At 45.0% G+C, this 13149-nt stretch overlaps 1 protein-coding gene across 2 annotated transcripts in view; it reads left to right on the top strand.

Annotated features, from left to right (window-relative positions):
• Positions 1 to 13149, top strand: part of ANKRD13C (ankyrin repeat domain 13C) — a 44822-nt gene that overhangs the window by 18891 nt on the left and 12782 nt on the right. For both annotated transcript variants that reach the window (XR_011558591.1, XM_070746137.1), the window contains exons 6-9: positions 7568 to 7634; positions 9500 to 9644; positions 10863 to 10994; positions 12716 to 12877. Coding sequence is in view for 1 of the 2 variants with exons in the window: in XM_070746137.1 (XP_070602238.1) it covers positions 7568 to 7634; positions 9500 to 9644; positions 10863 to 10994; positions 12716 to 12877 (506 nt within the window). In the remaining variant the exon portion in view is untranslated. The remainder of the gene's footprint in view (positions 1 to 7567; positions 7635 to 9499; positions 9645 to 10862; positions 10995 to 12715; positions 12878 to 13149) is intronic.

The following is a 13149-nucleotide window of genomic DNA, read 5'->3' as shown; positions in this document are numbered from 1 at the left end:
GCATATTCCTCCCGATGACTTGAGAGGTCAACAAGACTTCAACAAGGTATTTGCAGCTGCTCAGTACGTGGCTGATGCCACTTTACAATCTACTAGATTTGCTGCCAAGTCTATTGCAGCTTCTACAACGGCAAGAAGACTCCTATGGCTTCGCCCTTGGCAAGCAGGAGTACGTCAGAAGTGGCAGTTATCTCTGGGACCCTTGAAGCGCGACCTTCTTTTCGGGGATCTTCTGGATCCACTCCTCACGGAAACCACGGACAAGAAGAAGGTATTGGGTCCAACCACCAAAAAGGCCACCAAAATACAGTCCTTTCGTCGCCCAGGGCGTCAACAAGATCAAGCGGCTTCCTATCAGAGAACCCCAGGTCAGTATTCCCCCCGCTTTCGTTCCCAAGGTAGGAACTCCAGGGGCAGAGGTTTTCGCTTCCAAAGGGGAGCGTCCTCTAATAGGGCTTCAAAAAAACCTAGATGGTAGTTCTTCCTCGATTCCCATAGGTGGCCGCCTGGCCTATTTCGCCTCTAATTGGCGTCTCACCTCCAAGGACCCCTGGGTCATTGACACTGTTCAAAAAGGCCTTCTTTTAGAATTTACTTCTCCCCCCCCTAAACGTTTTATTTCCTGCCCTTCTCTCAGGTCTTCCTCAGATTGTAATCGTATGGAGGAGGCCATTTCCCATTTATTGTCCATCAGAGCCATTCAACCGGTTCCCCCCGGTCAGAAGGGCCTAGGTTTTTATTCCATCCTATTTATGGTTCCAAAATCCTCCGGAGGTTGGAGAGCTATTTTGGATTTAAAGAAGCTGAACCTATTCATCAAATATAGGAAGTTTAAGATGCACTCCTTATCATCCATTTTGGCCGCCATCCACCCGGGAGATTTCATGGTCTCTTTAGACCTCACTGAGGCCTACCTCCATATTCCTATAGCCAAATGCCACAGAAAATTTTTACGTTTCTCCTTTCAGGGCAGGCATTTCCAGTATAGGGCCATGCCATTTGGCCTTTCCTCGGCCCCTCGGGTCTTTACAAAGCTCTTGGGGTCCCTGGCGGCCCATATCCGGGCGTCACCCATCCACATTTTATGTTACCTTGATGATATTTTAGTTCATGGGAACTCCCTAGAGAAAGTGAAAGCAGACCTTTCTGTCACCTTGTCGGTTCTACAGGACCATGGGTTTTCCATCAACTTTGACAAAAGTCACCTCCAACCTTCCACATCCATTTTACACCTGGGATCCATTATTAATTCAGAAGCTTCCCAGGTCTTTCTTTCTCCTGAGAGAAAGAGCAGTATAGGGGAGTTAATTTCCCGCATTTTATCTCAACCTTCAGTTTCCATAGTATCCCTGTCTTCCCTTTTGGGGAAGATGGTGTCATGCATAGGCATCATTCCTTGGGCTCGCCTTCATGCTAGGGAACTTCAGTGGCTCCTATTACCCTTTCAGAGATCGGGGCACAGCAACTCAAGCCGTCGCATTGTCATCCCACCAATTGTTCGCAGATCCTTCAAGTGGTGGAAGTCTCCGGCCATGGACAAAGGATCCCCTTTCAGGTGCCCGGATCAATTTGTCATCACCACAGACGCCAGTCTATCGGGATGGGGCGCCCACGCCCAGGGGATGATAGCCCAGGGCACGTGGTCCCCGGAGGAAGCTTCCAAGCCAATCAATTGGCTAGAGTTAAGAGCCTTCTCCCTGGCTCTGAAGCAATTCTCTCCTCGCATCCCCAACCGACACGTTCTCATTCTCACTGACAACATCGCCACGAAAAGCCATATCTGCAGACAGGGGGGCACGAGATCCAAGGCCCTCATGAGGGAGGCCCTCAAGTTAGGCCTTTGGGCGGAAAAACATCTTCGGTCGCTCCTAGCCGACCACATCTCGGGGAGCCTCAACGTCCAGGCGGATTGGCTATCTCGAGCAACGATAGACTCCGGAGAGTGGAATCTCCATCAAGACCTGTTCCATCAAATCAGCCTCAGATTCGGCCTACCAGTTCTGGATCTCTTCGCAACCAATGCGAACGCCCAACTCCCTCGCTTCTTTTCCAGATTTCCATCCCCGGGAGCGGAAGCAATCAATGCCCTCCGGAGCCCATGGCCTCCAGGCCTACTCTACGCATTCCCTCCAATCCCAATTCTCCCGGACGTGATTCACAAGGTCCTCACCGAGAGGGCCCGAGTAATCCTAATCGCCCCTCATTGGCCCCGCCGGCCCTGGTTCGCGGATCTCCAACAGTTGTCCGTCCAGGACCCTTGGCGACTCCCCGTTTCGGGGGATATGCTGCGGCAGGGGGCCTCATTCCATCCAGACCCGGAGTGGTTCCACCTCACCGCCTGGCTGTTATCAGGAGAGACTTAGAACTGCGTGGCCACGACCCCGATACAGTGGAGGTCATCTTAAAGGCCAGAAGGGGTTCGACCAATCGAATTTACGACCATACGTGGTCCAAGTTTCACCAGTGGTGTCTTCAGGAGGGTCTTTCTCCCCTGTGCATCCCCATACACAGGATCATTTTCTTCCTTATGCAAGGTTTCCATCAAGGACTTTCCACCAGCACCCTCCGGCGTCATCTGGCGGCCATTTCCTCTGTCCTAGCGGGGCCCCGCAGACAGCCCCTCCGGTCCTTTCCAGAAGTTCAGGAATTCCTCAAGGGTATAGCCAACCTCAGACCTTCCAAGGTCCACAGGTATCCATCCTGGGATTTGCCACGGGTTCTCCATTCCCTCACGCAGGCACCATACGAACCCTTAAAATCGGCGTCCCTCAGGTACCTATCCTTTAAAGTGGCATTCCTGGTGGCTATTACCTCTGCCCGACGCATTTCGGAGTTGGCTGCCCTCTCAATCAGGCAGGACCTCTGCCAATTTCATCAGGACAAGGTAGTCTTGCGACTGGACCCCACCTTCTTACCCAAGGTCAGTTCCATGTTCCACAGAACCCAGGATATTGTCTTACCTTCCTTCTGCCTCCAACGGGACCATCCCTTAGCAATTAGATGGCACACCCTGGATCTCATTAGAGCGCTGAGGATCTATATCCAACGCACAGGACCCTTTCGAAGGTCAGAAGCACTTTTTATAGCCTATCATCCCAGAGTCATGGGGGCCAAAGTGTCTTCTACAGTGATAGGCCGTTGGATCAGAGGGACTATATCTAAGGCCTACGAATCGGCCGCCCTCTCAGTTCCAAGGAACATCACAGCGCATTCCACCAGGAGCGCAGCCACCTCGGCTGCTTGGGCGACTCAAGCCCCGTTGGAGGAGGTCTGCAAAGCAGCCACTTGGGCCTCGCCAAATTCCTTCATCAGGCACTACAAGATTGATTCTTACGCCTCAGCGGACGCTGCCTTCGGCAGAAGGGTACTCCAATCCGTTATCTCTCACGATAGCAATCTAATCCCACCCTAGGGACCATCTATTGGGTATGTCCCATGTGACTGCTGGACCCGCTCCTTCAGTACGGAGAATAGGCGTTGATTGCTTACCTGAACGCCTCTTCTCGTACGGTGAGCGGGTACAGCAGTCACTTCCCGCCCTTGTATGTGTCTTCTATTCTGTCTTTAACCTTTCTTTCCTCTAACAATGAGAGTTGAACACTAAAGAGCTTCACATCTGAGCCTAGTCTACGGATTCGCGAATTCTGGGGAAGGGGCGGATCCAGCAAGCTTTTTTAACACTAGGCTCAGTTCCACCGGATTGGACATGAGCAACCCATGTGACTGCTGTACCCGCTCACCGTACGAGAAGAGGCGTTCAGGTAAGCAATCAACGCCTATTTTGCTGATAATGAAAAGGAAGGGAGGCTAGTATAGATCTCCCTTCCTTTTCAATACACTCTCTCTCTCTCTCACACACACAAACACACACTATGTAGAGATTAAAACACTTAATAGTATTTCTCCAGAAAATAGTTTCTGCTTAGGAAGATGCAAATCCATTAAATACATTTTTATGAAACTTGATATGAGCATTTCATTGCATTTATATGAACCATGGTGATGAAGTAGTTAGAATGCAGTATTGTGGTTTAAACTGGCTCAAGGTTGACTCAGTCCTTCTGAGGTTGGCAAAATGAAAACCCAAATTATTGGGGGCGTATGTTGACTCTAAACCGAGTTTAGTGCTACTGCTATTGCTGTGCTTGTGAGGCATATTAGATGTAGAAAATCCAAATGCCATTATTTTTGCAATATGTTTAGAAAGTCCGTGTATTTAATATTTTAATTATGTATATAATATGTTTTATAATACAGGGGTGTCAAACTCGTGACATCATAGCAGTATCACACAACATATCGGGACTTCCCTCCCCTTTGCTAAAGCATGGGCGTGGTCAGTATGTGATGCATCTGGCCCATGGGCCACGAATTTGACAACCCTGCTATATTGAATTATAACACCGGTTTAGCATTACACTAATACAGTGTTTCCCAACCTTGGCAACTTGAAGATATTCGGACTTCAACTCCCAGAATTCCCTAACCAGTGAATGCTGGCTGGGGAATTCTGGGAGTTGAAGTCCAAATATCTTCAAGTTGCCAAGGTTGGGAAACACTGCACTAATGAATAAGAGCAGCACAAGGGTGATTCCTTGCTGAGGAGCTCCTGTTCTGCCATCATGTGTACCAAATCTACTGGAGAAAAGGGCCTTGATCCGTGGAATTATGGAGAGGGACGCTTCCACCAAACTTCAGATCCCAAATATGCATCGTTGTGGGGAAAGTTCCGTGTATTTCTTCTATGATATGAAACCACCCTTAAGACAAGACTATCCCAACCCTGGCAACTTTAAGATGTGTGGACTACAACTCCTCCTGCTGGCTGGGAAATTCTGGAAGTTGCAATCCACTCATCTCAAAGTCATCAGGCTTGGGAAACACAACTGTAGACATTGGTTGCTTTATGGAAAGGGTTCCAGACAGAGCAGGCGCTTGGGGTCTTTGGGGATTAACTATTTGATGTTTGTGTTGATGTTTAATTTCATGATGCTGTTTCTCCTAAGCGTTAGTTTAGTATGCTATAGTTGGGACATAGTTCTCCCTTGATCTGACATTAAAAATAGAATTCTAATTTGTGACATCATCTGTTCCTTGATGAAGTTATTCTGCATCTTGATCCCTCAATCATAGATAATAGGGTAGAAGGAGCCCCTCAGCATGTCTGCTTCACCCCTCTCTCTGGTGCTTTAAGTTTCTCAGGCCTTCATGTACAGTTTCCAATTTAATTCCGCTTCCCATTTTCCATATACAGTGATCCCCCGGTTATTGCGTTCCCGATCATTGCGAACAGGCTAATTTGCGATTTTGCAACCCGGAAGTAAAAAACACCATCTGCGCATGCGCACTCTTTTTTCTATGGGCACGCATGCGTAGATGGCGCCGGGCAGATCAGCTGCTGGGCGGCTTCCCTAGGTCTTCCCCCTCTTGCTGGCGGGAGGGCAAGCGGCGGGCATCAGCAAAGAGTTTCCCCACCGCCCACGCAAACTCCTCGCTGCCGCCCACCCTTCGCCCGCCCACGCCGTTCATTCTCGCCGCTTCCCAGCTGAGTCCTGAAGCGAATTCGCTTCAGGACTCAGCTGGGAAGCGGCGAGAGCGAGCGCGAGCGAACGGCTTGTCCGCCGCCCGCTCGCGCATCGCCCGCCCACGCCGTTCATTCTCGCCGCTTCCCAGCTGAGTCCTGAAGCGAATTCGCTTCAGGACTCAGCTGGGAAGCGGCGAGAGCGAGCGAACGGCTTGTCCGCCGCCCGCTCGCGCATCGCCCGCCCACGCCGTTCATTCTCGCCGCTTCCCAGCTGAGTCCTGAAGCGAATTCGCTTCAGGACTCAGCTGGGAAGCGGCGAGAGCGAGCGCGAGCGAACGGCTTGTCCGCCGCCCGCTCGCGCATCGCCCGCTCACGCCGTTCATTCTCGCCGCTTCCCAGCTGAATCCTGAAGCGAATTCGCTTCAGGACTCAGCTTGGAAGCGCGAGCGAGCGGCGCCAGCGAACGGCTTGTCCGCCGCCTGCCTGCCCGCTAGCGAGGAGCCAAAGATTGGGGGCCGCGCGGCTGTTTTAAAACGTCGCCGCCGGCATGGGGGGCTTGCCAGCACCCCCCGGACCCCCAACCCGGGTTTGGGGGGCTGCTAGGAAGCCCCCCATGCCGGCGGCGACGTTTTAAAACAGCCGCGCGGCTTCCCAATGAGTCCCGAAGACAAACGCGGAAGTTCGCCTTTGACGTTTGTCTTCGGGACTCAGTTGGGAAGCCGCGCGGCTGTTTTAAAACGTCGCCGCCGGCATGGGGGGCTTCCTAGCAGCCCCCCAAACCCGGGTTGGGGGTCCAGGGGGTGCTGGCAAGCCCCCCATGCCGGCGGCGACGTTTTAAAACAGCCGCGCGGCCCCCAATCTTCGGCTCCTCGCTAGCGCTGCGGAAGTAAAAACACCATCTGCGCATGCATTTACTTCCGCAGCGCTACTTCGCTAAAACCCGCTCGTTGCGGGGGTCCTGGAACGGAACCCTCGCAATGATCGGGGGATCACTGTACAGTGATCGCGGGTTTGAACTTCGCGGAACGTCTATACCATGGTTTTTTAAAAATATTAATTAAAAAATACTTCGCGGTTTCCCCCCCTATACCACGGTTTTTCCCGCCCGACGACATCATATGTCATTACCAAACTTTTGTCTGCCTTTAAAAAACATTTTTTAAAATAAACTTTAATAAATAAACATGGTGAGTAATCTAAATGGTTGCTAAGGGAATAGGGAATTGTAATTTAGGAGTTTAAAGTGTTAAGGGAAGGTTTGTGATACTGTTCATAGCCAAAAATAGTGTATTTACTTCCGCATCTCTACTTTGCGGAAATTCGACTTTCGCGGGCGGTCTCAGAACGCATCCTCCGCAAAAATCGAGGGAACACTGTACTGTAAATTGCAGTTACATTTGCATCCTAATCAGATTTTAATCCTCACTCCTAGCCCCACACATAAACGCTGTGTGTAATTAGCATTCATATTAACGGAGCAAGAGTGCCTGCTTAAAGATGCTGACAAGAGAGTAATTATTTGAGTAATTGGGGAAAAAGCCCAGCAGTCTGAAATATATTCCTAATGTAACCAGTTAATGATTCTCTGCATTGACTCAATATTGTAACAGAATTTGTTTACTGAAAGAAAGAATTGTAATTATAGTGTTACTTTTAATGCCTGGCATTACTTTCTGAACGATTCAGAGGGTGTTTTGCAAAGTGATTAAATGTGTTTTTAAGCCCACTACTCAAAAGCATCCAGAGCAGATCTGCAAAGCAGCTGCATTGAGGTTTGAAAGGCTGCAGTGCTTTGATCCTTTAAAAAACAAATGGCTCATGCAGTATTCCTTGTACTCAGTACTCCTACTGAACACAAACTGAAAAGGGTTTTGTTGCTTTGTTATGCAGTATATTTGATAAGTGTCTTAAAAACTTAACTGTTTATCAATTTGAAGTCCAAGAATTTTGGTTTGCATGGGACCTGTATTAGAATATTGCTTTATATGAATTGATACATTATAATGACATTCAGTAAAATTGTCTCATTTTTGTCAAATTCAGTGCCTTTACTTTCCCGAATCTTGCCTTCTGATGCATGTAAAATATACAAACAAGGTATAAATATCAGGTAAGAATATTCAACCTGCATTACATTAATCATTTATTTTTTGCTTTAGAATATTAATAGATATTATATATTAATAGATTTTTTCCCATATAATTTATTGCAACTAAGAGAAGCAAATAGAATAGAATAGAATTCTTTATTGGCTAAGTGTGATTGGACACACAAGGAATTTGTCTTGGTGCATATGCTCTCAGTGTACATAAAATAAAATATAGATTTGTCAAGAATCATGTGATACAACACTTAGTGATTGTCATAAGGATCAAATAATCAATGAAGAAACAATATTAATAAAAATCTTAGGATACAAGCAACAAGTTACAGTCATACAGTCCTAAGTGGGAGGAAAAGGATGATAGGAATTATAAGAAACTAGTAGAAATAGAAGTGCAGACTTAGTTAAAAATATTAATGTTTTTGATGGGGAAATTAGATCTTGCATAACAAGGTCCCCAAAAATTTGATTAAAATTGTCTCCATATTTTCCGTAATGTTCTGAAAACATTGATAAATAGATATCCTCAAGAATATGCTCAAGAGCCCATGATTTGGACTAATTTCATGTGATGATGCACCAATGAGATAGTATACTAGAACAAAATAATGTATAGAAAAACTATATTGTGTCAACAGCCCTGAAACTGGTATATTTTCCAAACACAGTGTGTATTCCTATAGCAGAAAATAATGACAGAAAAAAAAATACACTAATCTAGAAACCATCAAAGAAAAAGCCATACCCCCCACTGACACTGGCAAGGCAAATTACTATCGGTAGTCTTCGAGTTATGATTACAGTTTCTGTTGCTAAACAAGGCAGGTGCTTAGTGGGTTACACTCAACTTAACAACCATTTACATTGTTAAGCAAATCACTGCAGTTCTTAAGTGAATCATATGGTCATTAAGCAAATACAGCTTTCTTCGTTGACTTCTCTTATTGGAAACAAGCTGAGAAGGGTACACATGGAGATTACATGACCCTGGTTTGCTTCAGCCATTGTAAATACATACCAGTTGCCAACTATACAAGTTTTTATCATATGAGGATGTTGGAATAGAGGACCATTCATAAGTTGCTTTTTTTCAGCACTGTTGTAATAGGAACAGTCACTAAACAAATGTTTTCTAAGTTGAGGACTATCTACAGTATATAAATACAGTGATACCTTGTCTTACAAACTTAATTGGTTCCGGGACGAGGTTCTTAAGGTGAAAAGTTTGTAAGACGAAACAATGTTTTCCATAGGAATCAATGGAAAAGTGATTAATGAGTGCAAGCCCAAAATTCACCCCTTTTGCCAGCCGAAGCGCCTATTTTTGCGCTGCTGGGATTCCCCTGAGGCTCCCCTCCATGGGAAACCCCACCTCCGGACTTCCGTTGCCAGCGAAGCACCTGTTTTTGCGCTGCTGGGATTCCCCTGCAGCATCACAAAAACACGGAAGTCTGGAGATGGGGTTTCCCATAGAGGGGAGCCTCAGGGGAATCCCAGCAGCACAAAAACGGGTGCTTCGCTGGCAACGGAAGTCTGGAGGCGGGGCATCCCAGAGGCAGCGGTGGGTTTGTAAGGTGAAAATAGTTTGTAAGAAGAGGCAAAAAAATCTTAAACCCCGGGTTTGTATCTCGAAAAGTTTGTATGATGAGGCGTTTGTAAGACGAGGTATCACTGTATATTAAGAAAACAGCAAACTTCTCTTTCTCTGGTGGTGGTCTCTAACTGGATAATAAAACACCCTCCCTCAAAAAAGCCCCTCAGAAAGCATCAAGAATCCAACAATGTATTCTGTTTAACTAAAATGTCTGTATCAGCAGCATGAAGTTCTCTCTCTCTCTCTCTCAGTTATCATTTTGGAATATTTCTGCAGGCTTGACACAACCCTCATAGATTTTACTGACATGAAGTGCCAACGGGGGGACTTGAGCTTCATTTTCAATGGTGATGCTGCACCCTCTGAATCCTTTGTAGTTTTAGACAATGAACAAAAGGTTTACCAGCGAATACATCACGAGGTAGGCATTTACAGGTGTTGTGCAATTCAAACGGAGTACATTATTTTAGCATGGCGGTTTTAAAGCCATGCTAAATGAAAACAAGTTGAAAATCCTAGCTTTAAAAGGCACAAGGTAATAACCCTGTGAGATGGCAGTTGCTCCCTTTGGAATTGGCTGGATTTTTGCAAAATGTTAATATTTGTTTTACTTTGGGTAGCAGTTCAGCATCCTTATTTAAAACCAAACATACACACAAACATGCCATGCATAAATTGTATAGGCCTAGGGGGGAAAGGGTAGTTCAGTTCTCCCAAGCCTGACGACAGAGGTGGGTTTTAAGGAGCTTATGAAAGGCAAGGAGGGTGGGGGCAATTCTGATCTCCAGGGGGAGCTGGTTCGAGAGGGTCGGGGCCACCACAGAGAAGGCTCTTCCCCTGGATCCCGCCAGACAACATTGTTTAGTTGACGGGACCCGGAGAAGACCGACTCTGTGGGATCTAATCGGTCGCTGGGATTCGTGCGGCAGAAGGTGGTTCTGGATATATTCTGGTCCGGTGCCATGAAGGGCTTTATAGGTCATAACCAACACTTTGAATTGTGACCGGAAACTGATCGGCAACCAATGCAGACTGCGGAGAACTTGCAATGTTCTCCGCGCAGTGCTGTCTTTGGTAACTGCAGTTCATCCAGAATGTGGCAGCATCTCAGTTGGAGCAACTTAATTTGTAGCCTTCTTGGCAAAACTTGAATTCGTTAAGAATTCGTTTGAGATTCGGTGGAGATGCTGCTATCTGTGTTTTGTTAAGTTGTAATTTTCCCCATTCAACTAATTTTGAATTTTGATTAAGGGTGTTTTAATTTTTATTGTTGGGTTTTTGTTGGTTAATCATCACTCAGGAGTCCTAGGAGATTGCATCAGCGTGCAATGAATTATATCGGCACATATCTCCTGGCAGGGGATAAATTACCTCATTAAGACCATAATTATTGGGAGACAATTAAAAACAAATTTGGGTAGAAAAGAAAATGCTTATGTTTAAATGGACGTTTTTTAAATTAGAATTTTTAAGTTCGTTTTTTAATGTATTATTAATTGGATTGCTTATTATTGTTTCTCGGATATATATGCTGTAAGCCACCCCGAATCTTCGGAGAGGGGTGGCATACAACTCCAATTAAATAAATAAAATAAATGTTTTGTTTCATTTAATAGTATTCAATTTTACACATTGTTAGGAATCAGAGATGGAAACTGAGGAGGAAGTTGATATTTTGATGAGTAGTGATATTTATTCAGCAACATTATCAACCAAATCAATCACTTTCACACGTGCCCAAACTGGATGGCTTTTCCGAGAAGATAAAACAGTAAGTTCTATTTGTTATTCTAAAATCACCGTCTGTTTTATGTTACCGTGTCAGTAATAGGTCACTAAGGCAAAGAAGAATAAAGTCACTTGGACTATTATTATGGCTCCTTTGTTTAATTTCAGAAGTGGAAAGGTCATAAAAGGTTAAGGGAAGCTGCCTCCAGTGATGCTGGAAGAAGAGAACTTGAGTAGAAGATATTAGAATGGAGGGGGGTGGGGAGTGAAATCTTTTCATGGCGGAATTTTTTTTTTTTTAAAAAAAATCACGTCTTAGAATTGTGAAGGCTTTAGCAGCTGTACCAATGATGCAGATCAGACAAGATGCTAATCTTTCTTTAATAGTCATGTCTCCAGATTTCAGCAACACATTAGCTTTTCAAGAAAAAAACAAAACAATTTGCAGCTCTTATGTAGCCTTGGAACAACAGTTTGTCCATCTCTGAGAGAGAGAGATAAGAAAGAGACAGAGAGAGAGAGATAATAGATAGAGAGAGAGGAGAGAGAGAGAGAGAGAGATAATATATATATATAGAGAGATAATATATATAGAGCGAAATAAGAGAGATAAGAGATAGAGAGAGAGGACAGAGAGATAATAGAGAGAGAGAGAGAGATAAGAAAGAGAGAGAGATTTCTGACAATCTCAAAATGGGTGAACAGTGCAGTCAGGCGGTAGGGAAAGCAAGTAGGATGCTTGGCTGCATAGCTAGAGGTATAACAAGCAGGAAGAGGGAGATTATGATCCCGCTATATAGAATGCTGGTGAGACCACATTTGGAATACTGTGTTCAGTTCTGGAGACCTCACCTACAAAAAGATATTGACAAAATTGAACGGGTCCAAAGACGGGCTACAAGAATGGTGGAAGGTCTTAAGCATAAAACGTATCAGGAAAGACTTAATGAACTCAATCTGTATAGTCTGGACTCTGGAGGACAGAAGGAAAAGGGGGGACATGATCGAAACATTTAAATATATTAAAGGGTTAAATAAGGTCCAGGAGGGAAGTGTTTTTAATAGGAAAGTGAACACAAGGACAAGGGGACACAATCTGAAGTTAGTTGGGGGAAAGATCAAAACCAACATGAGAAAATATTATTTTACTGAAAGAGTAGTAGATCCTTGGAACAAACTTCCAGCAGACGTGGTAGATAAATCCACAGTAACTGAATTTAAACATGCCTGGGATAAACATACTGTATATCCATCCTAAGATAAAATACAGAAAATAGTATAAGGGCAGACTAGATGGACCATGAGGTCTTTTTCTGCTGTCAGACTTCTATGTTTCTATGAGAGATAATAGAGAGAGAGAGGAGAGAGAGAGAGAGGAGAGAGAGATAATAGAGAGAGAGATAGAGAGATAATAGAGAGAGAAAGAGAGATAATAGAGAGAGAGAGAGGAGCGAGAGAGAGAGGAGAGAGAGAGAGATAAGAAAGAGAGAGAGAGAGAAGAGAGAGAGAGATAAGAAAGAGAGAGGGGAGAGAGAGAGAGATAATAGAGACAGAGAGAGGGGGGAGAGAGAGATAATAGAGAGAGAGGGTGGGAGAGAGAGAGATAAGAGAGAGAGAGATAAGAGAGAGAGGAGAGAGAGAGATAATAGATAGAGAGACAGAGAGGAGAGAGAGAGAGAAGGCTTTAGAACTCTAGTCTTCTTAGCAAATACTCTTGTGTATGCTTCTGTCCTTAGGTTGTTTCATTTTTTCCCCCTCCCCCAGGAAAGAGTGGGAAACTTTTTGGCAGACTTCTACCTGGTTAACGGGCTTGTTTTAGAATCCAGAAAAAGGCGGGAACACCTCAGTGAGGAGGATATCCTCCGGAATAAGGCTATCATGGAAAGCTTGAGCAAAGGTGGAAATTTGATGGAACAAAACTTTGAGGTATCATTGAATATTTCTTAAACTGCATGTTCAGCATACAGCTTTTTAAAGTCAATTTTGAAATATTCTGAATATTTGGTGGAGGACAATAAAATCCATCACAGCAGCCTTAAATTATGAGAAGAATTTCCTTTAATTTGTGTTCTTGTTTATTAACCTTAGTCGGGATCAACGATTCTTTCCTCTGTCCTTAAGCACAGGAAGGGTTAAATGAAACTGCTGTCATGTTTAAAAGTAAAAACTAGCTTTTTACAGAAGAGCTGAATATTTCA

The sequence above is a fragment of the Erythrolamprus reginae genome, chromosome 3, assembly GCF_031021105.1.
Source record: "Erythrolamprus reginae isolate rEryReg1 chromosome 3, rEryReg1.hap1, whole genome shotgun sequence".
NCBI classification, from domain to species: domain Eukaryota; kingdom Metazoa; phylum Chordata; class Lepidosauria; order Squamata; family Dipsadidae; genus Erythrolamprus; species Erythrolamprus reginae.
This window is presented reverse-complemented; position numbering and strand designations above follow the sequence as displayed.